This window comes from Antedon mediterranea, chromosome 5, assembly GCF_964355755.1.
Source record: "Antedon mediterranea chromosome 5, ecAntMedi1.1, whole genome shotgun sequence".
Lineage (NCBI taxonomy): Eukaryota > Metazoa > Echinodermata > Crinoidea > Comatulida > Antedonidae > Antedon > Antedon mediterranea.
The window spans coordinates 2,716,734-2,743,587 of NC_092674.1; the positions used below are offsets into that span (position 1 = coordinate 2,716,734).

Here is a 26,854-nt window from a genome sequence, read left to right on the forward strand (position 1 = left end):
TTTAGTTTTCACTATTACGATATTGTTTCATATTTCTATCTTAGGAAGATATTATAAAGGGTTTTAAAGTAAATTTCTGATTTCATCGGTAGATTTTCAATACAATTTCAATTTCCAGGTTCACGATGAGTTCACGGGTTCACCCTGCAACTTCCTGGTTTCAACTAAGTTGGCCGTTAGTGGCTATAGCCATTTTAGTTTTTTGTTTATTTTCGGATCGGACCGCGCGTGTGGAGGAACAGTAGTTAAAAAATAAAAATTATACTGCAACTTAATAAAGATCAAATTAAATATACGCAATAAAGCATCGGAGTATATTGTGGGGAATAGTATTATACAATTAAATAGGGAGATCTGATGATAAGACCTTTTGTTTAAAATCGAGTGAAATCCCGATAGCCGAGTTTTATTGAGTAATCTGGCAGGAATAACTGTGGGCTATCTGTGTCCCGTTAGGACCGGGATACGTCTGCTGGTGTTTTTTTTGGTGTTAATTAAATAATGTATTAATTATTAGGATGGTATTGAATAAACGCCCAACACCTCCCAAATAAAACTATATAATAAACGCCCATCCACATTTATACACACAATATTGTATTAGGCCTATATTTATAATAACACATACTATTTGTAGTAGAATTCATAGCCCTACAATTTACCAAGCATTTGTTATTCTTTTTTACCACTTTTCATATCTATTAGAGGATTTTATTTTATTATAAATTATTATTACCATATTATTATTAAAACTAAACAATTAAACATATCCCTCGAATAAGCACCTCCCTCAAATGAACTCCGCTTCCCCACCTCCGCCCAATAAGGGCCCTATCAAACAATAAACACTATACCGGTACTTTAAAATGTTAAGACACTGTGAAACAGAGTAGGTTTAGTTTTACGAATGTCAAGTATTTTCTATAATGGTAACCGACAGAAAACGTGCAAGGAGAACTTCCTTCTAAACCGAGTCATTATCATTCCGAGAACCATCGTCTACCCTTCCTAGAGGGGGGGGGGGGGCGAGCTTACCCTCTAGTAGTCTTAGAGGAAGTAAACATAAATACCGTTCTAGGAATTTACAAAATAAAAAATTGCATAATATTTTGGTTAGGAAAACAGTAATGCATGTACTTTGATTGGACACTGATATGGTTGTTGTCGCAGTGTAGAATATCCTCCTTTAGTGGTTTCAGATAGGCTATATATATATATATATATATATATATATATATATATATATATATATATATACTCGACAACGGTTGTTGTCGAGTTGTACTCTAATGAAGTTTATAATTGATATTGTTGAAGAAGAGAAATAATAAATAATATTATTCTAGCGTTTAATTTCACGTCTTAAGTAAGTATACAGTTTATGACCGTTTATATTTAATTGATATTGCTACATTATTATTATATAGTAGTTTTAGATATTACGTTATGTAAGTCCTAATTGACTTACGGTAGAGACGTACTCGCAATGTATTAACTGATTTCTTTAACCATTTCTTTTTCTTTCAAAGAGTAATATAAACTTAAGTATCTTATACGACGGCGAATTATGAAATGCGTATTGGTTGGAGATGGTAATGTAGGAAAGTCACATATGATATTATCCTATACCAATAGAGAGTTTAACGAAACGTAAGTAGGCATAAGCCCAATTATACACCGTCTAATAAAGCTTGTTTCCCTCTAGGGTGCATGTCATGTCAGCGGCGCAACGCAGAGGCCTGGGGCCCCTGGCTTAGGAACCCAAAGTGGCCCTCCATCGCTGGAGGCCTCGGGTGTTTTTAGCCCTTTTCGACATATTTTAATTCTTGTTTTCCTCTGGACACTGCTCATGGGCCTCCCATAATATCCGGGGCCCTCTGGGTTTAGCCAGTGAGCGCTCATAGCCGTTACGCCACTGTGTCATGTTTTAGTCCGTATAATTTTGTTGCCGTTTGTGTTTTATGTATTTTAACACTGTATTATATTTTTATCCTTATTTTAGTTGTTTTAACTTTGAAGCTTATTCACAACCGCTGACAGTGGATGGTGTGCCCGTTGTACTGAATCTGTTTGACACGCAGGGTCAGGCTGAATATCACGAGTCACGACAAGGCCTTGCATACCCACAAGTGAGGTCTTTTGTTTTTAATTTTATAATATATTTTTTTCATTTCCAAAAGAAAAAAAAACAAGAAAAAAAGACCAAAAAGAAACGTAACGTATTGTTCAGATTGTGGAGATAAAATAGAAACAAAACAACATTTTTTGAAAAACATACACATTTAAGGATTATAAAATTATAAATATTTTCTAGAGACAATTATAGAAGGAATTAGGTCTAACATAAGTGGCATATCTATAAATAGCTTAGTCGTTACTGCCATTTTAAATCAAGACTCGATTTACTAAATTGTCTTACCGATCGTTCATTTTCAGGCAGATATCTTCCTGGTATGTTTTAGCGTAATTTCAGAACCATCGTATGTTAATGTCACACATTGGTGTAATGAACTTAGCCGCAGTGCACCTGGAGTTCCACATTTACTTGTTGGTAAGAACAACAACGCACACAATTGTAAAACTTGGTTCGCAAGAAGAACGTAAGCGCAGGCAACGCAAATGACCAATCACAAGTAATGGATTATTCGAACTGTCGATTGTGATTGGTCAACTCACTTGCATTTCGTCGACGTCATTTCGTTGTGTTAGTGGGAACCAAGCTTAAACTTTGATGTGTACTATTTCAATTACGTTCTTATTTCCTTATTGACTTTTTTTCTGGCGCAACTACCTATCGTTTTAGTTTTTCATAGAAATCGTAAACCAGACAATAATATATTGTACTAACTGAATTACTAAGCCTTATGTATCCTATATTCTTTCGCCAGGTACTAAAATAGATCTCAGAGAAGATGCAGAAGTAATCAACAGATTGAAAAGAAAAGGACAAAAAGTTTACAGAAAGGAAGACGGAGAAAGACTGGCTAGCAAAATTGGTGCCGTTAAATATATGGAATGCTCTGCTCTTACACAAGAAGGCTTGGATATGGTAAGACGAGTATACATTTTTATTTTTTGGCAGAACAATTAAATCTTTATTTTTGTCACAATTTCTATTGCTTATGAATTATAATACAGTATTGACAAACTGATTGTTCCTCTCTCTCTTGAACGTTTTCCGTCATTTAGACATTACGCTTCCACGAATTGTTTCCATATTTTTCTGTTTTAGGCAGGATGGTTTGCTATTGTGCTAAAGTCTACATTTTTTTACTTTTTAAATCTTTTTTATTTGGTTTATCCAGTTTTCTTTTGGTTTTTCTTGTGGTCTTTTTACTGTCTTTTTACTGTATTTTTAGTTTTCTTCAATGATCGGTCAATATTGAGAACCAACAAATCTTTGCGACCATTGCGGACGCATGATTGCTTTTGGAAAATTGTAGAAAAAGTTATAGAAATGAAAATGTTCACAACATTATTTGTTTTTTTTTTTCAGGTTTTTGAAGAAGCTGTACGTTCTATAGTAAATCAACCTCCGCCTATAAACAACTATCACCGGAAGAATCCAGGATGTCAAATTATGTGATACCTACAACATCATTGTGATGGGATCAAAACGTATTTTTAGAACGTTTTTCTGCATGTTAATATTTATACGCTTTTCGTGCGTAGTGTAGAATTAAGCGTGGTTCCCACTAGCGACGCAACACAAGGACGTAACGCAACGCAAGTGAATTGACCAATCACAAGCGATGGCTTATTCGCTTGTGATTGCTAACTGTCTATAACTTCGCTTGTCATTGGTTAAAACGCTTGCGTTGCGTTGACGTCCTTGCGTTACGTTCTAGTGGGAACCAAGCTTTAAGTCATCGAATCGTTCGAAAAGGTAACTATATTGTCGTAGGTCTGACGGAAGCAGTATTTTGTTGTTGTTAGTACAGTATTTGGTTAAGGGCTAAACATTTTATGCAATTTTAGTGAGTGAAGACACGGTTGAGAGTTATGCACTGTAGAATGGGGAACTTATTGCATGCAGGCGAAGATTCAGAAATCTCGCATATATAGATGTGGCGATGTATATAACACGAAATAATTTATCATTTAAATAATAATAATAATAATAATAATAATAATAAGATTTTTATAGCGCACATAGCACTCCAGAGTGCTCAAGGCGCATTTAAAAATAAAAAAGAAATAAATCATACAAATTCCTGACAAATAAAATGCAATTTCTTTGGAGGGTCCCCATCCGTTGTCGTTCTGTCGCGGTCCCGGACCCCTACCTAGGTGACCAAACAAAGGAGCAGGATACACATTTGCCTTGCCAAATAATGTATAATTTATGTAGCATTATAAAGAATATTCCATAAAAAATATGTTTGTATTCGGTGACCAGTAACCGATTTGTTGTATGATTTATGATTTATGTATAAAAAGTGTAATTCATCGCTTTAAATTCGCCGGTATGAAATGTGTAATAAATGTGTTTAATGATTTTGGTTAGAAACAACTTATCCTACATTGTTTACATAATCCACCACCCAAACACATTGACATTCGACTTTATTAACACTAGCACTGTATAAATATTCATTATCAATACAAAAAGTAAGATTCAATTCAAATTTTAAAAAGTCTACATTTTTCGCTAATACAAATGTCTATTTTACTATCTGTCTGGGAAACATACAAGCTGATTTGCTAAACTTACTAAAACTAAACGTTTTCACTGCTGATTATAGAGACTTCATGATGGCAAGATACGTTTGTGGTAAAAACATTATTCTGACTAAGAATGTATTTTTACGTAACAGTAGTCCAAGTATATTTCTTGGTTTTTTCAAATTAATTATTAACAATAGTTCTATTAATTAATTTGTGTGGTTAGGTAAATAAAAGCCAGTAATGTCGTCATCACGGGCACCTTGATTTGGTTGCTACCGGATATGAGATACATGCATTCCTTCGCATCCACATTACTAGAACACTGCACGTACGTCAATTGCCTGTAAAGGAAACAAACTCGTATTAAACATGAAGTAGATTACACTGCACATGCGCAAAGTCCATGTCGGATACCACGACAAAGATTTATTTCGGCGCGCGCTTTCAAAGCATGATACCTGTCGCGTTAAAATGTTGAATAATGTTACATCTTTTATACGCGTGCGTTCAGGTGTTGATAGAAATGGTACTGTCACCTTCTTTTATACGCGCGTGTTCATATGTTAATAATGGAACGATTTCAATACGCGCGCGTGCAAAAGCTGTTGATAATGTTTTTATACGAACGCGTAAACTTTATCTGAAATCGTATCATTGTACTGTATAATGCCTTATATCCAGTACGTACTTATCTACACAAAGTAGGTGCAGCACGTTTAATACATTGTATATTCCTTTGTAACGTTACACGCATACGGGAACTTGCTGGTATACTTACGCTGTATCCTCTTCACATGTGTATGGAAGTTCACGTTTGTCTAAGTCTGCTTTAAGTGTTAACAGCGAACCATCATCACAAGTCTCATGCCTTGAAATAAAACAGGTAGATGCGTACAATGTAAGATTATCTTCCACATCACGTTTGATATCATCATCACCTCCTCCTAAAGCTCTGCCTACACTATCAAACTAGTTTGACCCAATATGTGATGTGCCCAACTATGGTAGTGATATGACATCATCATGTCCATTGAGCATATCACAATTTGTTGTCACATAAAGTTAGATAGTGTGAACAGAGCTTTAGTTCACTACTGTACTATTACTTAACTCATGCTATGATAATGTTTAAACAACTCACTTTGGGTTTGTTTTTCCAATGTCGTGAGAAACAATTATACGAAGATTGCTGATGGAATCTGGGTTGAGATTCGGTACCTCAATCCTTGCAAAGACGCTGAAAACAAACAAACAATATCATTAGGTATACGTTCACATTAACTTATGTCGGATACAAGCATAAGCGTTCACATCCCATATTTTCCGTCGGTAAACATCGTAACTATGTAGCGACTGGACTTACCTGTAGTTTCGATAAGCACCATCGGCATTTGATCCCGACAAGAGGACGGCGATATTACCATTCGCTCGTGAAGCAAACTGAGAGAAAAGGGCTACACATTAGCTATTGCATGGCCTATTGGTACGGCTACTAAAGGCCAATTTACACAGACGAGCGATAACGGTAATAACAATAATATAGAATCTATGTTATTCCTTATGACCATTTGCACACAACGAGGAGCCTATGGGCGGTTTCCGCTCAGGAATATTCTCAGACAAGCAGCTATACGCAGTTTGCCGCTTACCGTTAGGCCTACTGCTTAGTGTAAATTGGCCTAAAGATTGAGGACAATTTTGTTATTTGGGATTTTTACTTACACTCTTCGAAGCAGAATCCCAGAATGTGCTCATGGGGTCATTGCAGCTTCCCCATCCTGGACACTCGGCGTAATTGAGACCACTGGATGTTGAGCCACAAAACATAAGATTGTTCATCAGATAACCAATGAGTGTATCTTCCATTGTTTTCAAGCCTGATGCCAAGGCGTAGCGATGAGCGAGAGTGTTCGTGCCTGACCAAAATAAAGGCTAGAAATACATAGGTTAAAATCATTTAAAAAATCATTGTAAGTTAATGCGATTCCCAATGAAATGCTTATAGAATTACAAGGACAGGGGCTGATCCATTACATCAGCGGAAGTTAGGGAAGCGCGCGTCGACGTGCGCTTACCACCAGCCTGAATCGCGCCTCGTAAAACCTACTCTATTCATCCATTTTTTTTAAATTTAAATAATAAACAGAAACTGAAAATACATCTTACACTATCTGCCGGAAGAACTTGTTCAATATTCGATATAAATTGTTCAAATGCATTTTCCTCGATGGAACACGGATCCTTATTTTCAAACGCCGACAAAAACTGCGTGTACAGGTTTACACAGTCCAACCTGTAGGAAAATTTGAAGTGACGTAATAATAAATGACGTAACGATTCCAAGACAATGCAAAGTGTAATCTGATAAAAGCGATGGTATCCAAACAAAAATTGATTTCCACGTTCCTTAAAGCCCCATTCCCTACGTTTTTTAGATCTAATTTAAGATCACAAAACTATATTTAATGTAAAAATAATACTATATGGTCCTATTGCGATAACTTTTTTCGTCTTTAAACGGTTAAAAATGTGAAAAATAAGTCGATTCTAATAATTATAGCGGCCCGCTATAAATCCCAAAATGCATTGCGCGCGGATTGATATTTTTGTTTTTCACCTGTAATTCGCCCACTTTTCGATCGATCGTGAGGCCAAAACAAATGGAAGACTCCTAACTTTTCAGCGAAAATACCGGGTTTTCCCCAATTTGTATCAACGGAGTCTGGCAAAAATAGAAAGACAATTAATGCAGCAACTATACAACGTCAGGCTAGGTATATAGCTCGCGTACGATGTTCGTACGTTACCGATGTTTACCAGCTAGGCCTACAAAACTAAGCCTAGCTAGGCTAGGCCTAAGACCGTCCAAGAGAGGTCGATCGCCGCGAGCTACTTAGGTAGTGCATTGTTTCTCACTTTTTATCATAATTTACCATAAAACGTACATTTAAGACAAGAAATGACATGGTTTAATGTTTTTAAAGTGATATATATGTATTATTTTCTAAAAAACGTCCAAAATTGCAGGGAAGGGGTCTTTAACATATATTAATACATATAAAACACTAGCTACTAGATTTTTGTTTATAAATTAAGAAAAGTATGTTTCTTAAAACCTTTATTGACTTACGATTGACTGAAGCCTTGGTCAACCAGCCAATTGCCGTTCACAGGATAAACGCCGTGTTTGTATTCCGAACACCGACCAATGAAAATGCTTTCTATATCAGGCGTAGTACCCGGATCGGCCGACGATGTAGCCACAAATACACTCACAAACAATAGGCAAAACATCACTTTTATACTGAAAATAAAGAAGATGTAAAAATGATTTTCGATCGCAGTATATAACTACTCAATTCGGGAGCGGTCAGCGAACTAGTTGTGCCTATCGTTTCGTTCGCTGTTTTTATATCGAGAGACGATCATAAAATTCAAGGCTTGTTAATTTACCCTTGATTGGTATAATTTAGACAATCTGCCAAGATAAATTGGATGGTACCGTGCAGATCTCGTCGTGCTTCTCTCCTATTGTGCTTTGACGAGAACCTGCCCGAGGCACATTATAAGAACCAGTATAAAGATCGTTTGCTTATGCGGGGTATTTCAATTCACAATTGACAGTTTGATGTTTATAAATTACAGAAGATGGGCTCCGCTCACAAGCACATTCAGCGCGCATTATCATCATTCACAATGTTCTCAGTAAGAAATAGAACAAAGGGTGATAAAACAAAATACGGGCACCATACTTCGTTGCCTTGGCAACACTCCAGGCACGGCTTATAAAATGCTGTTTCTACTGGGGAGTTGTAAAATAATATTTTACAACTCCCTGATCCGACTGTGTCTCTCCCAGCAGGGACAACTATATGCGGTTTTCGCTTGCCGTTGTTACCACCGCTCATCTGTGAAAATTGCGCAGTGGATGGAACCATAATTATACTATATGCCTACTATACTTACCTTACAGATACGCGATGCAAAAAACAGTATAAATACACGTCCTAATGATGAATGCTCTCAATATAACTTAAGTATAGGCCTAGGCCTACTTTATCGTGCAGTAGAACTTGTGATGCTGCACTTATAAAAATTGCTCTCAGTCTCATAAAATACCAAGACGATACAAGACGTGTTAGTCTGCCCTACAACAACATGTGGTACTACGTCTATAGAATGTTTTTTTTACTTAATTGTTCGATCAACATATTGTGTGGAATGAGTCTTTGTTAAAAAATGTAAAGTTATTTCATCAACCGTAGGACCGGCTATTCATAATGTTACATGGTACTTTCAGCCTTTTTATAGCCCAGTAGAAGCCTTTGTGCGTGCGATTAGTATATGGGTTGTGATCATGCCATCAATGAATTAATTTTTGTTTCCTTTCGCTCCTTCCTATAACATAATGGGAACCAATCGGCTTTATACGAAGAAAAGCATGCTGACCTGATAACATAATAATATAATAGGCCTAAGTGGTAATAAGGTTTTCATTGACAAATGCATATCATTAAATTAACCTGATAATAAAGAATAACTACATATTTAGCCAACGTTGCCGTCATCAACCAATGTGAAATAATAAACAAATTAATAATACACAAGTTTTAATACAGATATATTTTATTAGGCCATTTTTCGTAACAATTTCTTTGATTTTTCAATGTTTTTTTCATTTTCATATTATGTACTTTATCTAATTCCATTTTAATATAAGATGTTCTTTTTATGTGATAACTTTTTTATATGTGCAATATTTTGTAACATTTTACACAATTTAGCCTTTGGCTACAATGTAAATTTTCGTTTTATAGAATAAAACCATGGAGGTATAAAATAAAACCTAGAATTGAATTAAAAAACATAATACAGTATTATTATAAATAAAACGACTAAAGAAAGTAGCAAGTAGCCAATAGTTTTCTTTATTATTTGATTTAACCAAATGATAATTATAATGATTGATATTTATTGTTGAAGGAACCTTAGTCGATTAAACATTAATGATTCTTATAATTATTAAGCTTAGCCTAGATAATGTTTTAATTACTCGTAATTTAGGAAATTATGTACGCTTAATAACTTTCTTGGTTGGTGGCGCTGTTCATCATTTACTAAACCACCACATTTAGTTACAAATGTGATAAAAATGGCAACATGTTTTTGTTGTTTTCGATGTTTTGGAAATTCAGGATTCAATCATGTACCACTTAAAGAAATTCCCAATGTAATGATGGATACTAAACGAATGGGTATGTTTAATTGCTCTAGCTTAACAAGGAGAAGTGTGGAATTATGCTAGTCCTAGTGGAATCTGCGCTAATAGTAATATATAGGCGTTGTCCAAGCAAGACAAGGCTAGCACTGCACTGGCCTGGCCGGCTGCAGACACTGTTGACAATGGAATGGCAGGCCTAGCTTACAGTAGTTAGTGAAGGAAAGTGTTTGCTACTCTGATCTAGTTGCCCTCTCCAGCCTAGTGCCTAAATAGAGCAGTAGACACTTTACTTACTAGGTTTTTTTTATTTAATTAATTTATTTAGGCCTAGCCTAGGCCTAGTAGTAGCTAGGCCCTACTACTAGTAGGCCTACAGTACACTGTGTAGGTAAGGTCACATTTTATGTAAAAATAAATACTATTTATGGGCCTATCTAATTGCGATATTTTGTTCGTCTTTAAATGTTAAAAACGTGAAAAGATAAGTTAATTATATTATTATTAATAAGCAGCCTGCTATAAATACTTGCATGCATTGCGCATGAATTGTTATTTTTCGTGTTGCTTCTGTGATGCACCCACTTTCGGTCGATTGCGTAAGACAAAACAAATAAAACTTTAGAATCGTAACTTTTCAGTGAAAATACCAGGTCTTCCCCAATTTGTATTAACAGATTCTTCCAAAAAAGAAAGACCAACCACGCGAGGACATTCAACGTGAGTTACTTAAGTACTGCAATCAAATTTTGTATTTATACCCGAGCTCTAAATTAGCTATCGTTAATTAATTATTGATATCTACTTTACTAAAAAGGTTCTCACCTTTTTCCACTGTATCTGATGTTGTACTATGAATAACCAGCCCTTGTAGTAGAAAAACATAATGACCATATAACTGGGAATTTATCTATTATCACATCAGATCGGTGACTAGTGACTATATACTAGACCACTTGAAGTCATGTGACATGTTTTTATGTTTAGTAATTGGCGACAACAGAATGTTAATGATATTGATCTTTGACCCTTCGATATATTTTGAAAGTTAAGAACTGTTTTTAACATGTGTTGTAAAAGTAGGCAGTAATACTTAAATTAACAAACTAGACTTCTTTTGATAAGGTTGTCTGTTAATACTCACTATCCAGTGTATTTAAACACTTTACCTTTTTACTATCAAATACTTTATTATTTCAAACAGACCAGGTATATTTATAGTAAGCAAATGTGTAGGGTTCAATTTTCCATTTCCTGTTGTTGAAACTTATCAGCAATCATAAGTAAAATGAATCTCCATTATATGAAAAAAAATGGCAAAATCAGCACTGTGGTCATGTTACAAGAGTTGTCAAAACAATATAGATTATCTGATAAAAATCTAGAAAGTAGTAAGCCTTTTGTCAATTTTCCCCTGACTGAAAGTCTATCAATTCATATTTAGAAATAATTAATATGAAAAATCAGTGACCAGAATTATACTGTAGACTTGCAATGGTTTTGTGTTAAAAAGTGAATTAAACAGATTTTTAAATTTAACAATTCATTACTGCACATTTTTTTTCATGTTGGATTCAGGCACAGATGTCGTAATTGTAAAAGCCGGCAGACGAATATGTGGTTCCGGAGCCGCCCTGGGAAACGCACCAATAGTTCAAGATAAATCATACTTTGAGATTAAAATACAATCAACAGGTAGGAATAATGAAACATGGAAACGTTGATTATTTTATGCTATACCCTACACCAATCTTGCTTGTATTTTTGTGTTCTATTTTATCTGTTTTTTAACCAAAATTTAACCTTTTTAACTCATTTTTATGTGAATTTTTAACTTTAAAGAAACAAAAATAATTTAAAAAACAATGTACTGTATTATATTTTACTGTGTGTGACCATGAAAAAATGAAATGAGAAATTGAAATGTACTGGTATCAGGATGATAAAACACTTTAATTACTTACTCAGTATATTGCAGTGTGAGTCATTATCATGCCTTTTGCAGGTGTTTGGGGTATTGGTCTCGCTACCAGGAAGTGCAATCTTAATTCTTTACCATTTGGTATGGATACAGAAAGTTGGGTGCTGAGGTCAGACGGCTCGGCTTACCATAATGGCGAACTTAGACACAAACTTGCAGTTGAAATACAAGAGGGCGATATTATAGTGAGTTGTAAGAGGATTGGTGAATACTTCAGGTGGTGACAGGAAGGGTACTTATCATTACTGCCATAATAAAAGTCACACTACAAGAAATAACCCAAGTTACAGACAAAAAAATGTTATATAGAAATGAGTGATTTGTCTTTTAATTGATTTGATGTAATTTATATAAATTGTTGATTTGTATTAGTGATAGTTATGTTAGCTAAGTGTTTCTTTTATAATTTTATATTTTTAAAACACTTTTTAGGAGGAACTTACTAAAAAACAACTTAAGTTTCTGTTTTAGATCAAAGCGTATTGCTTATTAATGTATTCTTACAGAGAGCAATTTTTGGATGACATTTTTTGAAAATGTCTTTACATTTTTGATAAAATGTATATATGTATACAGTATCTATGTCTAATATTAATAATATTGAAAATAATATCAAGTTTTTTTTGCATAAAGTGGAGTAATAACGGTTTGTTTTCAGGGTGTAACGTATGATCACGTTGAGATGAACCTGTATTGGAATGGCAACTCATTACAGTGTCCATTTGATGGCATACGGGGAACAGTGTATCCACTTATATATGGTATAGTTTTTATAAATTCCATCTGTAACAAAATATACAGGGAATTGTATACATTTTCATCAAGGCAATCTAACAACAGGACACTGAGCTCGCCTTTCCAAGAGAGGAACTCGTAACAGTCCTTTGATCTTATGATTGGCTGCAACACATTTTCTATGTTATTCTCCAGGTTCTACTAACCAAACGTTTGAGGCGGAAGCCAATTGGAACTGATCATGTTGCAACCACACATAAAACCTTTGATCTAAAGATTGGTTCCAACTAGAACGTAACGCAAGGACGTAAACGCAACGCAAGCATTTTAACCAATGACAAGCGAAGTTTCAGACAGTTAGCAATCACAAGGGAAAAAGCCATCGCTTGTGATTGGTCAATTCACTAGCGTTGCGTTGCTTAACAGAAGTCAGCATCCTGTTGTTAGATTGTCTTGCTTTCATACTAACCCACTGTCTAATGTTGTATCGCACAGTTGTATATACAAATCCTCCGCTTATGTCATAGTACAGTACTATTGAATGCTATTTTTTCTTCTAGTGGATGAAGGTGCAATAATTGATGTGCAGTTTAGTGAGTTTTATCATCAACCTCCAAATGGCTTTGACAAAATCATGTTTGAACAATCGTTGCTGTAACACCATATATAGAATATTTATATGTGAATACATTTATGTGTCAAGAGGAATGGTATATTCCGAAGTATTAAAGGATGGATTAATTGAAGAATTGATGAAATGGTTAAACCTCCTAAGGCTGTGTTCACACTTGTCTTTTTAACCATGGATAAATAAATTGAAATTATTTATCCATAAGGTTGATTGCGAATAGCTTGATTTCGCGAGGAACGTCATCATTGCACAATGCATGATGTGAAGGGTTTGGGCGAAAATGTCAACGCATACGTACAAACAACAAATCTCATACGTACGTGTTGTTCGCTCCCAAACCCTTCCCATTATGAATTGCGCACGCTATTTAACGGCGTCGTTTTTTAAATGATGGAAAATCATGGAATTGAACGTCTCCATTTTTAATGTAGCTTGATTCTCAACATAATTATTGAAAGATCTGGTAAAGATAGTGAAGAATATGTTGCCAAGATGAATGGTGCAGTTATCCGCCAAGTACGGACTGACTTCAGAATCTGTTAGGGCCGATTTTACTCCTGGTTATTGTACATTGGTGGTATTGGTTTTGTTTGCGAAATGCAATTTGTTTTTAAATCGGATAAAGGAATACATTACAGAATACAAATGTAAATATGTACTGTATGTATATATTGTTATTAATTTTTGAACTACCAAAAACATGGTAATATATAATGTTGTATTATCAATTGTATAATAATATACAGCTATAAAAAAATACAGTATGTTAAAGTGTTTTAAATTATGGAATGTGAAAATGATTTTTTTTTTAAAGTAAGTTTATCAATGAAGGTCTTCTCTGTGTTTAAATAAAAAGGACAAATACTATGGGGAGGTATTCATTTTATTCCTGGATGTGTGTGATAGGTCAACCTGTTTATAAACTATGTTTTGTGGATGGTTGACCTAATAATATTACCCGCACATTTAAATTAATGCTTGGTTCCCACTAGAGACGCAACGCAATAATATTACCCACACATTGAGTAATGCTTGGTTGTTCCCACTAGAGACGCAACGCAATAATATTACCCACACATTGAGTAATGCTTGGTTGTTCCCACTAGAGACGCAACGCAATAATATTACCCACACATTGAGTAATGCTTGGTTGTTCCCACTAGAGACGCAACGCAATAATATTACCCACACATTGAAATTAAAGCTTGGTTCCCACTAGAGACATAGGTTATATAACTCTCGCGCTTTGTGTCTACGTCCCTATTGTATACCTCTAACCTTTGAACTTGTAGCTTTTTACTCTGATTAACAGCATTGGTAAAGCCACCGTGATTTGTTAGCTAGGATTTTCCTTTTATATATATTTTATATATATTTATCTTTTTTAACCAAGGACACGCATTTAAATTTTATCGACGTAAATTCGTTTAACAATATTACTGTACTAGACTGTTGCAGGGTGCTAAAAGTATATAGTATAGAAAACGTCTAAAATGCACGCTTTTACTTTCAATAAATCGCCTTGGAAAACTAGACCCATTACGATCTTGCGATGTTTTTAAAATGTTAAATATATTTCTTGTTTGAAGAATATCAATTGTACTGTATCTATTTTTTATTTTGGTGATTTTGATTTTTTTCTTGTGTTTTCCATTGTTTCATTTGTACAGCTACCGTAATAAACAAGCGGGAAAGTTATTGATTTGTGATATTTTATCTTTTGTGGTTAACCACCACCCATGGAGGTGTCCATGCACCACCTTTATTTATTCAGTCAAACTTTCAATCTGACTTTATATAATACATATATATATTTCCGTTTACTACCTTTTTTTAAATGGCCAAAATATCGACTTTTTAAAATTCAATTATTATGCAATAATAATGCCATATATGCATATATATTGCGTTATCATCATCTTATAGAGTCATAGGAACCATTTATGTCTAAAAATAAAAGGGTCGAAAATTGGCCATTTTTGGAAAAATTTCCCTGTACTATAGTACATTTTTAAACATTTTTATTTTTCGATATAACTGGTTACTATAGCATAATTGATATGCGCAGAACCCATTATTCGACTCTGCGCATGTTTATTATGCTATAGTAACCATTTATATCTAACAATAATTTTCGACCATTTCATTTTTTGACATAACTGGTTATTATAGCATAATTGACATGCACAGAACCCATTATTCGACTCTGCGCATGTTTATTATGCGATAGTAACCATTTATGTATGAAAATAAAAGGATCGAAAATTGGTCATTTTTCGAAAATTTCCCTGTACTATAGTACAGGGATTTTTTCCAAAAATGGCCAAATTTCGACCTTTTTATTTTTCGATATAACTGGTTACAATAGCATAATTGACATGCGCAGAACCCATTATTCGACTCTGCGCATGTTTATTATGCGATAGTAACCATTTTATGTCTAAAATTAAAAGGGTCGAAATTTGGTCATTTTTCGAAAATTTCCCTGTACTATTCTATTAAAATTCAATTATTATGCAATAATATTGCCATATATGCCCATATATTACTTTATCATCATCTTATAGAGTCATAGGAACCAGTTAAGTAAAAAAATAAAAGGGTCAGAATTTGTTAATTTTTGCGAAAATTACCAAAATATTGGCTTTTTAAAATTCAATTATTATGCAATAATGTTGCCATATATGCACATATATTGCATTATCATCATCTTATAATCTTATCATCTTCTTAGGAACCAGTTATGTCAAAAAATAAAAGGGTCGAAATTTGGTCATTTTTCGAAAATTTGCCAAAATATCAACCTTTTAAAATATGCCGAGGTAACATGCGCAGAACACATTACAGTATGTGATGCTGCGCATGCCAGTTTGTCTTTTTATTTTTATTGATTAAATTCAGTGCTGGGCTGTAATCACTAAAATGAAATAAATAAAGTATACAGTCCATGGTCCAAGCGATGGATTGTGTAAGTCGTGATCACTAAAATTCCAGAGGGAAGTACTGTAGTACTAGAGTTCTTTACAAATTAACAAAAACAAAACCCACAAAAAGATAAAGAAAAAGATGTATTTTAATTGTTATAAAATATGTACAATGCTTTTACAAAACGTAATAGCTTCATTACAACTCCATTGATCAGTAGGACATGTGCATGTAAACAAACTTCCATTGAGAATCGCACAGAATTATCAGCAACACATGAACGTCATCCCGTACATGACCACGTGACCTGCAGAGAATCCTCACCAGTGTTTATTACGCAGACAGAATTGGGAATGCATTTTGCTTTATCGCCAACACACGTACGTCATCCCGTACATGACCACGTGACCTGCAGAGAATCCTCACGAGCGTTTATTACGCAGACAGAATTGGGAATGCATTTTGTTTACTAACAACAAGCTTTTTATGTTGGTGTGAAATATAACCCTTGATTCGACCCTGAAATATGAGGTTTGCAATAATACACTCGACCTCATCGCCATCAACATCGGACTCTCCCATCCATTTAAGAGCAGACACAAACGCATCAACGGGTAACTGATGCGTGTTCATAATAACCGACCTGTGAAAAAAAAAATCAAGTGAAAGTCAAAGAGCTTGTTCATAATAACCTATGTGTGAAAAAAAAATGAAAGTCAAAGAGCTTTAAAATATGATATGAAGTTATTTAAAAAACTCTGTCTACACTATAAAACTAGTTTGACAAAAAAAAGTGTGAGGTGCTCAAATAAGGTAGTTATATGCCCAAATATGGTAGTGATATATATATCATATACGGGCACATCACATTTTTTGTCACATAACGTTTGATGGTGTAGACAGGGCTTAGGATATGGAACATACACTTTTTTAAACAGGTTCCTGTATGTGATGATTTTGAGCTTCTCCAGAATAAGGTAAACACCACTCTTGATGAAGAAGTCCTCGTGTTTTTCCAATGTCTCGGTCAGTAGCTTTAGGTTGCCAACACGGACAGCTTTAGCAATGTCAATAAATGGAGTGAGGTCGTACTTGTGCAAGAGATTCGTTTTTGGCATTTGACCCTAATAAAAATTTAAGAAGTTCTTTTATATTGAGCTTATATCGATCTCATTTTTATTAAAATTGTAATTAAACATACTTTAAAGACTAAAGTACCGTTGTTACAATTGAGCCAGGAATTGAACTCAGCTTTGACGAAGGAATTGAACAATTGAGTAATAATGGAAATTGAAAGAGCTAATGGTGCATACCAGCAACATCTTTACAGGTAAAAGATATATCAGAATGAGGCGTTTATTGTGTCGACTTCCGTGGTGGCAATGCTGGAACGCAAAACTCAAATCATCCTCAGCTGAAAAACAGTAAAAAAGTATATTACATTATGAGGAATTGTTTTGAGTTTGTTTTCAATACCAAGATTCTGCATCAATTAATAACAACACTGTTCAGACCTCCTAACTTGGAAAAAATAAATATTGTATCAGGTTTTATGAAAATATAAAGGGTGCTATAATACTAAATCAAACCATACAGTGGACTGTGAAAAACCTAAATATATTGGCATCATTAATGTCTCGGGTCACATTCTATGGTCACCGTACAGATAGGCTACTACATCAGTACTTCTATGAATGGATGACTAGTTGGTGACAAGAACGCTAGTTGGTCATACCCAGTACTGTTTCGATTTTTACGATCTTTCGGGAAACCACCTCACAATGGCGAAAAAGGTATTGTACTTAATATTATACTCATTATTTAACTTATTAAACAATGCATAAATGGATTATAAACATCATATGGACTGATTTTAATATGTTTTCTATTGTCATCAATATCTAGAGTAGTAGAAATTATTAATTGGGAGGTTTTTGTTGTTTATCCAAAATATCGGGACACTCGCCATTGCCGGGATAGTTGGGAGGTCAGCTACTTACCACTCTTAAAGTCGCCCTCAAACATCGCTTTCCTTCCGACATAATACTTGTAGGTAACTCGTTGTGCGATGCTATATTTAGTTAGATGCGGTGAGCTGTTGATGGCGCGAATCAACGGTTTACAAAGGTGAAGTTTGTTAATCTGCAAAAAAAAAAAAAGCAATTGGAGGACCTATCAATATTTATCAATATCCATCAATATTTAATTTGGTATATTACTAAAGGTGAAGTTTGTTAATCTGCAAAAAAAAAAAAAAGAAGCAATTGGAGGACCTATCAATATCTATCAATATTTAATTTGGTATATTACTAAAGGTGAAGTTTGTTAATCTGCAAAAAAACAAATAAAGCAATTGGAGGACCTATCAATATCTATTTTGGTATATTACTAAAGGTGAAGTTTGTTAATCTGCAAAAAAAAAAAAAAGCAATTGGAGGACCTATCAATATTTATCAATATTCATCAATATATCCATCCATATCCATGGTATATTACTAAAGGTAAAGTTTGTTAATCTGCAAAAAAAAAAAAAAGAAGCAATTGGAGGACCTATCAATATCTATCAATATTTAATTTGGTATATTACTAAAGGTGAAGTTTGTTAATCTGCAAAAAAACAAAAAGCAATTGGAGGACCTATCAATATTTATCAATATCCATCAATATTTAATTTGGTATATTACTAAAGGTGAAGTTTGTTAATCTGCAAAAAAAAAAAAAGCAATTGGAGGACCTATCACTATTTATCAATATCTATTAATATTTATCAATATTTATCAATATCCATCAATATTTATTTTTGTATATTACTACTCACATGATGTACATTAGACATTACATTAGACATTACAATGCTATTATGATGTATTCACATTAGATAATAAATATCACTGCTATTTAATTACCTTAAAGTAAATTTTAAACAGTTGGTTGACTAAATAAAGCATTCCTTGTTTTTTAGAGTCTTCCCAGGGAGGTCTCCTGAAAAAAAAAAAAAAAAAAAATTATATAATTATTCAATAAGCGTTCTGCGTAGTGCGGATAATAAATGCAAGTTACAATGAATGATTATGTATTTTACGTAACAACACGTTAACCTTACGTATCACTAGCACATGTCCTAAAGCATTGCATAAGCGTCTCGGCCGCTTTCTCTAGCTTCTCTCCTGGTTTGCCTTTGCCCATCTTTTGCATTTGGCTATCAGCCTACGTTACAAACAATAAAAACGGTTAGTGAATATTAGCTGGTAACAGTATTTTTTCTTAAGGCTCTGACTACACTGGCAAAATTGATTGATTGAAAGATATATTTATACTGGGTAACCTCTTCAGTCAAAGACTGGTCTCCCAGAGGGCCCAGTTGGTGATCAGTGGCTGTGATGTACTAATACACCGGGGTAACCCCCTACTGAATTATGGTAGTAATGTGCCCAAATATGGTAGTGATATTTTTTTTTACATAAAGTTTACATAAAGTGTGGACAGAGCTTTAGTGTAGACAGAGCTTAATATATTATATTTCTATAACAATGAAACTGTATCACTATACCACATATGTTATGGTCATACAAGAGAGTGGTAATACTTACAGCTGTAGCGTAGAGTCTCAGGTCCAATGTGATGGTATATAGAACTGGTAAAGCCCTAGAAAATAAAACACAATAATGTACAAATAATTCATATTTATGAGTTGAATGCAGATATTTAATCTATTTATTCTCAAAAATAATATATTACATAATCAAATTACGTTTTGACAAGGTCAAATTTTCATTAAAAGAATGGAAAAGCCGAAATTGTAATACGAATATAATTCATTCATTTTCCCAAAACCGAGCATGCAATAGTACATTCAATAGCATACAATAGTACATTTTATAGCATGTAATAGTACATTCCATAGCATGCAATAGTACATTCAATAGCATACAATAGTACATCCCATAGCATGCAATAGTATATTCAATAGCATACAATAGTACATTTAATAGCATGCAATAGTACATTCAATAGCATACAATAGTACATTCCATAGCATGCAATAGTACATTCAAAATATATTACCAGTTTTCTTCTTTATGAGTCTGTAGAGCTTTGTTAAATTCACTAGATTACAGAAATTAAGAAAAATTTAAATTTTTAAATTGTATTTACAACTGTATATAGTGCCATGAATTACTGAACAACATACAGAACAGTTACAATGCATATAAAATGGAATCAGCTGATCAAGTGGGTGTGTATCAAGTTGTCATCAAGATTTTGTTTTAGCGTAGAACATTATTCTGAATTTAAATAAAAATAAATAAAATAAATTTGTGCTATTATAAAATAAATGTAATTCATACATACATGGATGCAACAGTTATTGAATAACATTATACATATTTGCTTTTGCATATTATAAACTTCATATTTTATCTTATTACAGTTATATATTTTTTTTTTCTTTTTTAGTGCACCACTAGTAAAATATTTTTTGGCTTGTTTTGTGGTTGTCCGTGCTTAATTTCTTCTCAGTTTTACAATGTTACAAATTTACCATATTGTGTGGTGCTTGAAATAAAATTAAAAGTAATCAATATACAATAGTACTGCAGCAGAGCTGTAAAAGGATACCTTACAAGAAGTGATTGGAATCCATAACAAGCCACCAGATCTTGGTTGTTTGAGCTCCAAATGCATCTAGCAAAGATAACAATATAGATAATAATAATGATTAGATAGATTCACAAAATGTCTTAGTGATTTCATAAGACTACAGAAAATATTTTATATAACAATGTAAATATATATATTAATGAATAAATGTGAATAAATTTGAGATAATATGGATAATAGATTAAAATTTAAGCAATTATATTGTGTCTGAATTGAAAGTTAATTCATTACTTTAAGTGAGCAGCAACTATTTTATCATACGGTGGTTCCAAAATACTTTCACAGTGCGTTTCAGGATCATCGATGCGTAGATTTGGATTTAATATATGCGGATCACGATTGGACAATAATTCCTGCAATGATTACAAAAACACATCAAAACATTTCATAGAAAACATTTTACATTATTTCAATTTCAATATTACAGTAATTATGTTGTTAAAAAATCATTGTATGTATGTTTTGCTTTGTTGTATTGCTTATAGACATTTAATATAGAAAAAAATGTTGTATTTCTTATAATAATTTTATTAATAATTAATACTACATACCACCAATATGTCACTATCTTTGTACTGTATTGCTGAATCCACCTACAAAAACAAATTGGATACTTTCTTTAGCCAGTTTTAGTTCGATAATTTGGCTTATGTATTATGTCAATGCCTGCCTTAGTTAGCCTATCACTCAGAGGGCCTACACACTACCTATCAGTTACCACAGACAGAAGCATTATAGCCTAACTAGGAGTTAGTATTTCATTTCATTTATTTATTTCACTTTACAAATATATAAATATAAAGTGGAGGAGCCTAAAAGAAAGCAAAGCTTGTGGTGAATAGGCTCCTCAAAACAAAACAAATAAAATATAAATAATATAACACAATTAGAAACTCCAAAAAAACAACAATTAAACTAATATCTTTTCTCTAACACAAGTTTAACATGTTTAGAACTAAAAAAACAAGTAAAAAATAGATTATATAAATTATTTAAGAAATATCAAATATATCAATAATAAAAGAATTTACAAAGAACCTTCAACCAATAATAGTTTAAATTGACGTTTAAATAAAGCACAGTTATGAGATTTTTTAAGAGATAAAGGAAGAGAATTCCAGAGTTTAGGTCCAGTATATACAAGGGTATTCATTTTAAGTCTAGTTCGAGTAAATGGCAGGTGATACTGATCTTTTTGTCTTGTTTGGTGAGTGTGGTATTGTTTATTTTGAGTGAATTTACTGGATATTATAGGTGGTAAGTGTCCGGCGGTTAATTGAAACATGATGACACCAACATTAAATCTATAGAGATCCTCAATTTTTAATATTTTATTTTTTTGAAAGAGATCTTGGGTGTGAGCACGAAAAGTTACCCCTGAGATAATTCTGACAGCTCGTTTCTGGATTAATAAAATTTTAGTAATAATTGATTATAATTATATTTAATATTATAATAATTTCTTTCTTTTTCGAAATACATTACTACTAGGCCTAGTCTAGTTGGAGTAGAGAATATTATTATTATTTATTAGCCTACTACAAATATCAGAGTAGTACTAGACTAGGCCCTGCAAAAACAGCGCAAGATAATGCTAGGCTCATCAGTCATTTTAAACCATGCTTTTGCCTAGTCCAGTACCCGACTCGACGCGATATTCTCCTATCTTCACATTTTAGTCCACCGCCGTCCATCTCATCTAGCTGGCCTAGAGTTTAGTCTAGCTGTATTTAAGGAAGTATTAAAATGATTTGTATAATGTATATCGGGAAAATTTAACACCATATTCTCAGAAACTTTGCAGAAACACAAATAGAGTTAATGAAGGACAAAACGACTATTTTAACATTACCTTGCGGAGGTACGAATTCAGCGAGGTCTGCGCCATGTTTAAATTGCCATTTCTTAAATTGCATTATGGGAGGTCAAACTCTAATCATGCAAGCTCACATGTTTCATTAATTATTTCAATAATACATCAAGTAAACAAGAATTTAAACACAAAATACCCTCGCACTTAAATTTTCGAAAATATAAAATATTATTTGGATAAATAATTTTAAAAGCTCAAAATATGACCTGCCACGTCAAGTTTAGCTAGCCTTTTTATCTATTAGAGGCTTGTTTACACTCTAGAATATTATATTTATTAATACGCAATATTTTATGTTTAATGTTTAAGTATTGTTAGACTACTTTAATTATAAAATAAATTATTTTAAAATGTATTTTTTTCATAGTTATATTTCTTCCAGTTCATATATATAATTAAACATTAAATGTGTTTTGAAATATTGAACTATTTTTTGTTATGCGTGTTGATATGTAAATATAAATCGTGTTTCGGCCAGCTTTCTTTTCCGTCTTGTTCGTGAACTGAAACTGAAGGCTGTTACAAATAACAAGTTTTTTATTACATTTTTCTTTATAACATCGTGAATTACCAACAAAATAAATATGCCCAGCAAGCAACGAATGCGCCTTGCTAATGAGAAAGCTAGCAAAAATGTCGAAAAGCGAGGCAATGTCCAGAAAGGCACAGTAAGTATAAAAACGTCATTCATATTATCGCGTTGTGTTTGTTGACACGATAGGCCTGAGTTTTGGCAGTGGGCGAAGAGGCTTTTTCAGTGACAGGCACATATGGAAACATCTGGTCGAATAGGCCTAGGCTCAAACACTTATTAGAAATATAATGTACTATTTTCCAATAGATTTATTATAAATGATTAATATTAAATAATACTGTTTTTTTTTATTTTTTAAATAGGCCTATATATTTGTGTGTGCCACATTTTTCATCGACCATAGTTTTGTTTAAATTTAAAGTACTGTACTTACAAAAATTAATAAATCATCTGTTTTTTTTCTTCAGAAAGCGTTAGAAGAGAAATCACCAGTAGGTCCGTGGTTGTTGGGACTGTTCATCTTTGTTGTCTGTGGCTCAGGTCAGTATTTACTATTACTATTATTATATTAATAATATTAATAATTAATGTATACATTTTTATTCTTAAAGTTAAAGTATATAAACTAAATGGTCAAAAGTTCAATGCTATCAAGCTTTTAAATGACATTATTTTGTTTTATCTTACAGCAATTTTCCAAATTATTCAATCAATTCGAATGCAGTAAGAAGAAAAAAAATTAAAGACAATTTAAAGAAAAAAAAACCTCAGCTACAGTATTTTTCCAATTGTTACTTTGTTGTTACATAATAACATATATCAATGGACAGTACTTATTAATTCCAGTCTGTTTTTATCAAGTACACGGAATATCGTATGCTGTTACAGAAACATCACCACCTGACTTGAGAGAAGCAACACTGCACTGTAAAAAATAAAAACAATTGGGGAAGTATGGGTTTCATTGCTACATACTGTGCTCTCATTGGTTAATGAGATTAACAAATATTAATATAAAATTAATTAAAAACATTCAGAAAGTTACTAATCTTGCAGGCAAGTTCTGAAGAAAAGTATAACTACTTATATACAGTAGAATCATTATGTTTAAAGTGCCTGACAGAATATTTTAAATGTCGTTTTGGTTTTTCTGTGTGTCTATTTTATTTTGATGTTGCCATTAATGGAAAAGGTCGATTTTGATTTTATTTTTGACATTAATGAGGGCCAAAGTGAGATGTGTTCACTAAAACCATAGCTGCTGCTGGCAACTTCAGTTAGCCTGTTTCGGTGTGCAAGAAACTATTTTTCCGAGAAGAAATAATTGTATGTAAAATTGTATTGTATTAAAAGCAAATGGTGTTATTCATTTACGTTTCAATTGTTTTATTTAATTCAAACAACCCTTTAAAAAATGCGCATTATAAGCTGGGACATTGTATGCTGAAATATTAGTGATAGAAACACGAATATGATAATAATAATGATGAGCAAGACAGTCTTTATCAATAATAAATGAGTTTTTAAGCGATTTAAAATGTGTCTGAATAGGCCATTAATTATAGATACACTACAATAATTCACTGTACACTGTATTCATTTTTCTGAAGAGCGCCACCAACGACATGAAGCAAAATAGTGCAACGCGTACAAAATTATTTTTCTGAAGAGCGCCATCAACAAAATAAGGCAAAGTATAAAGCTCTGTCTGCACTATCAAATTAATTTGACAAAAAAAGTGTGATGTGTCCAAATATGGTAGTGATATGACATCATCATGTCCATATATGGGCACATCACATGTTTTGTCACATCAAATTTGATAGTGTAGACAGAGCTTAACTCATCATTATTTTATTTAATATGACGTCTATTTCCTATTATTGGAGGAGAAATGATAAAAAGTGGATCATAACGGCATCTATAAGTGTAGGACTCAGTTCTGGTCTATTAATTTGTTATATATTATTATTATTTATGACTATGACAAATTATCCGTATAAATCATATTTATTATTGGAAACTATCTCAGTTCTCTGTTTAAGCCTGGCCTACTAAAGGCGCCCACTGAAGCATTAATACTGAGGGGTGATGGTAAGGAGGAGGAACATTTATTTCGGAAAAATCGACGTACAACTGTATGAATATACAATTATATTCTATTTAATCGGATTCTCTGACAACCGACATTTCTTTGTTTTTTTACGAAGACAAATAAAGTTTCTTGTATAATATTATTCTATATTCCAAAATCAGACTATATATTTTAAACCTGTAACTCTATAACTTAACATTTATCAAAATGACATCGTCAGCTCATATCAATAACGCGTAATCAATACATACGACTTGTTCCTTCTCTCATTTTGCCACGCACATGCGCGTTTGTGTTGCAACGTGACTAAGACATAAGACTCATTATTTAACTCACCTCTGAAATGTTAAGAAGCACATTTATTATAAATCTGGGGCCTCTAATTTGTTCGTTTTCTGAAAATAGTGATATCGTTAGAATTGCAATTATTGCACGATTTATTTAGAATTTATATACGACTTATTTCAAAGAAGTATCTAAAAATCTTGGTTTGTGAAACTAGGACGCAACGTAGTGCAACGCAAGAAGCAATGGATAATCCATTGCTTTTGTTGGTTGGCCAAATTACTTGCGTTGCGCTTGCGTTGCGCTTGCGTTGCGTTCTAGAGTGGGACCGAGCTTTATAGTCAATACTACTGCACTATCGGATCATGTTGTGCGTGGTTTACGGGGCGCCGTCCGCCGACACAGACACCTATTCTGTCCTACCAATCATGGTTTGTCTTACAAACGGTGTTTTGTTTTATAGTAGGCATGTAACTGTAAACAAAAATGGTTTGTAAAAGACAAAACCTTGGTTTGTAAAAGACCTGTGGTTTGTCTTTTTATCAAAAGAAAAACTATTTCTTTATTAACATTTCATGCCTTTTGAAACACAGACAAACCATAGTTTTAATAATTGTATTATGCCATAGTATTATACTACTGCGTATTACAACATAAAGAATAGTATTATAGCGTGTTATAATGATAGCGAGTCGTTAATCAAACAGACCAAGTACTCGTCAGTCAAACATTCAGAATTAAACAAGAAATATTTCTTACAAAAAACGCTGCTCGAAATTTTAAAATTAATCATTGTTTGTTTCTTCAGATATATTTATGATTACTTATTCAAAAAGATGTTCTTTAATTGAAAAAATACATACAAATCAAAGATAGTTATTTAATTATGATTCACATGCCCATTTAAAAATGGTCAATTTTGAACTTTAATGTGCTGTGTGTGTGTGTTACCTCAACCTGTTTGCATGCAACTGAATACCCTCTAGAGACAACGTGACTTTACGGCGGTACACCAATGAGAAATTCTTCCCAGTCTGTTGATTCGCGTCAACCAATCAAAGATTCGCGAGAATCCAATATCGTTCAACTTAACCGTGAGCCCTCATAGACTCTCTTTTCCCAGACGTTTTTTGAGTCCAGCAGCTGGGATCTATAAATTATAATTCGAGTTTACAAAGTCGCAAAACTGTCGGCCTTATATACTATAACTGCTGCTTGCTTTAGCTTATGAATGAGTAGTCCTCAT

General features: G+C 33.2%; 4 protein-coding genes across 7 annotated transcripts; 2 read left to right on the forward strand and 2 right to left on the reverse strand.

The window, feature by feature from the left end:
• Positions 1-1,265: 1,265 nt before the first annotated feature.
• Positions 1,266-4,104, forward strand: LOC140050358 (rho-related protein rac1A-like). The gene is made up of 6 exons (XM_072095515.1): positions 1,266-1,366; positions 1,530-1,650; positions 2,003-2,129; positions 2,437-2,551; positions 2,889-3,049; positions 3,497-4,104. Exons 2-6 carry the CDS (start codon positions 1,568-1,570, stop codon positions 3,584-3,586), a joined length of 576 nt encoding a protein of 191 aa, XP_071951616.1. The 5' UTR covers positions 1,266-1,366; positions 1,530-1,567; the 3' UTR covers positions 3,587-4,104.
• A 445-nt stretch (positions 4,105-4,549) lies between these two features.
• Positions 4,550-11,948, reverse strand: LOC140049214 (ADP-ribosyl cyclase/cyclic ADP-ribose hydrolase-like). Of its 4 annotated transcripts, none has more exons than XM_072094046.1 (8): positions 11,851-11,948; positions 7,799-7,972; positions 6,835-6,961; positions 6,391-6,600; positions 6,032-6,108; positions 5,810-5,905; positions 5,447-5,536; positions 4,550-5,009 (listed from the first exon to the last, which is right to left on the reverse strand). In XM_072094046.1, the coding sequence occupies exons 2-8, from the start codon at positions 7,960-7,962 to the stop codon at positions 4,871-4,873; spliced, it is 903 nt and encodes a 300-aa protein (XP_071950147.1). In that variant the 5' UTR covers positions 7,963-7,972; positions 11,851-11,948; the 3' UTR covers positions 4,550-4,870. The 4 variants fall into 4 exon arrangements, with proteins under 4 accessions (XP_071950147.1, XP_071950150.1, XP_071950148.1 ...); XM_072094049.1 differs by lacking the exon at positions 11,851-11,948 and adding an exon at positions 10,712-10,799; XM_072094047.1 differs by lacking the exon at positions 11,851-11,948 and adding an exon at positions 8,635-8,836.
• LOC140049215 (SPRY domain-containing protein 7-like) lies at positions 9,799-13,521 on the forward strand. The gene is made up of 5 exons (XM_072094050.1): positions 9,799-9,923; positions 11,465-11,581; positions 11,892-12,052; positions 12,526-12,628; positions 13,163-13,521. Exons 1-5 carry the CDS (start codon positions 9,821-9,823, stop codon positions 13,258-13,260), a joined length of 582 nt encoding a protein of 193 aa, XP_071950151.1. The 5' UTR covers positions 9,799-9,820; the 3' UTR covers positions 13,261-13,521.
• A 2,556-nt stretch (positions 13,522-16,077) lies between these two features.
• Positions 16,078-22,745, reverse strand: LOC140048528 (PCI domain-containing protein 2-like). The gene is made up of 12 exons (XM_072093268.1): positions 22,673-22,745; positions 21,372-21,413; positions 21,052-21,173; positions 20,779-20,844; positions 20,224-20,265; positions 19,749-19,803; positions 19,262-19,365; positions 19,065-19,140; positions 18,159-18,300; positions 17,472-17,572; positions 17,083-17,282; positions 16,078-16,801 (listed from the first exon to the last, which is right to left on the reverse strand). Exons 1-12 carry the CDS (start codon positions 22,706-22,708, stop codon positions 16,594-16,596), a joined length of 1,194 nt encoding a protein of 397 aa, XP_071949369.1. The 5' UTR covers positions 22,709-22,745; the 3' UTR covers positions 16,078-16,593.
• Between the last annotated feature and the right edge of the window lie 4,109 nt (positions 22,746-26,854).

Coding starts and splice junctions, on each gene's coding strand:
- LOC140049214 (XM_072094046.1), bottom strand. CDS start 7,962: ATGTTTTGCCTATTGTTTGTGAGTGTATTTGTGGCTACATCGTCGGCC. Junction 6,109..6,390: donor GGGATTCTGCTTCGAAGAGT/GTAAGTAAAAAT, acceptor CTTTTCTCTCAG/TTTGCTTCACGAGCGAATGG. Junction 5,010..5,446: donor ACATGTGAAGAGGATACAGC/GTAAGTATACCA, acceptor TTTCCTTTACAG/GCAATTGACGTACGTGCAGT.
- LOC140049215 (XM_072094050.1), top strand. CDS start 9,821: ATGGCAACATGTTTTTGTTGTTTTCGATGTTTTGGAAATTCAGGATTC. Junction 11,582..11,891: donor GATTAAAATACAATCAACAG/GTAGGAATAATG, acceptor TGCCTTTTGCAG/GTGTTTGGGGTATTGGTCTC. Junction 12,053..12,525: donor TACAAGAGGGCGATATTATA/GTGAGTTGTAAG, acceptor GTTTGTTTTCAG/GGTGTAACGTATGATCACGT.
- LOC140048528 (XM_072093268.1), bottom strand. CDS start 22,708: ATGGCGCAGACCTCGCTGAATTCGTACCTCCGCAAG. Junction 19,141..19,261: donor AGGACATGTGCTAGTGATAC/GTAAGGTTAACG, acceptor TTTTTTTTTCAG/GAGACCTCCCTGGGAAGACT. Junction 16,802..17,082: donor AGGAACCTGTTTAAAAAAGT/GTATGTTCCATA, acceptor TTTTTTTCACAG/GTCGGTTATTATGAACACGC.
- LOC140050358 (XM_072095515.1), top strand. CDS start 1,568: ATGAAATGCGTATTGGTTGGAGATGGTAATGTAGGAAAGTCACATATG. Junction 1,651..2,002: donor AATAGAGAGTTTAACGAAAC/GTAAGTAGGCAT, acceptor TCCTTATTTTAG/TTGTTTTAACTTTGAAGCTT. Junction 2,130..2,436: donor AAGGCCTTGCATACCCACAA/GTGAGGTCTTTT, acceptor GTTCATTTTCAG/GCAGATATCTTCCTGGTATG.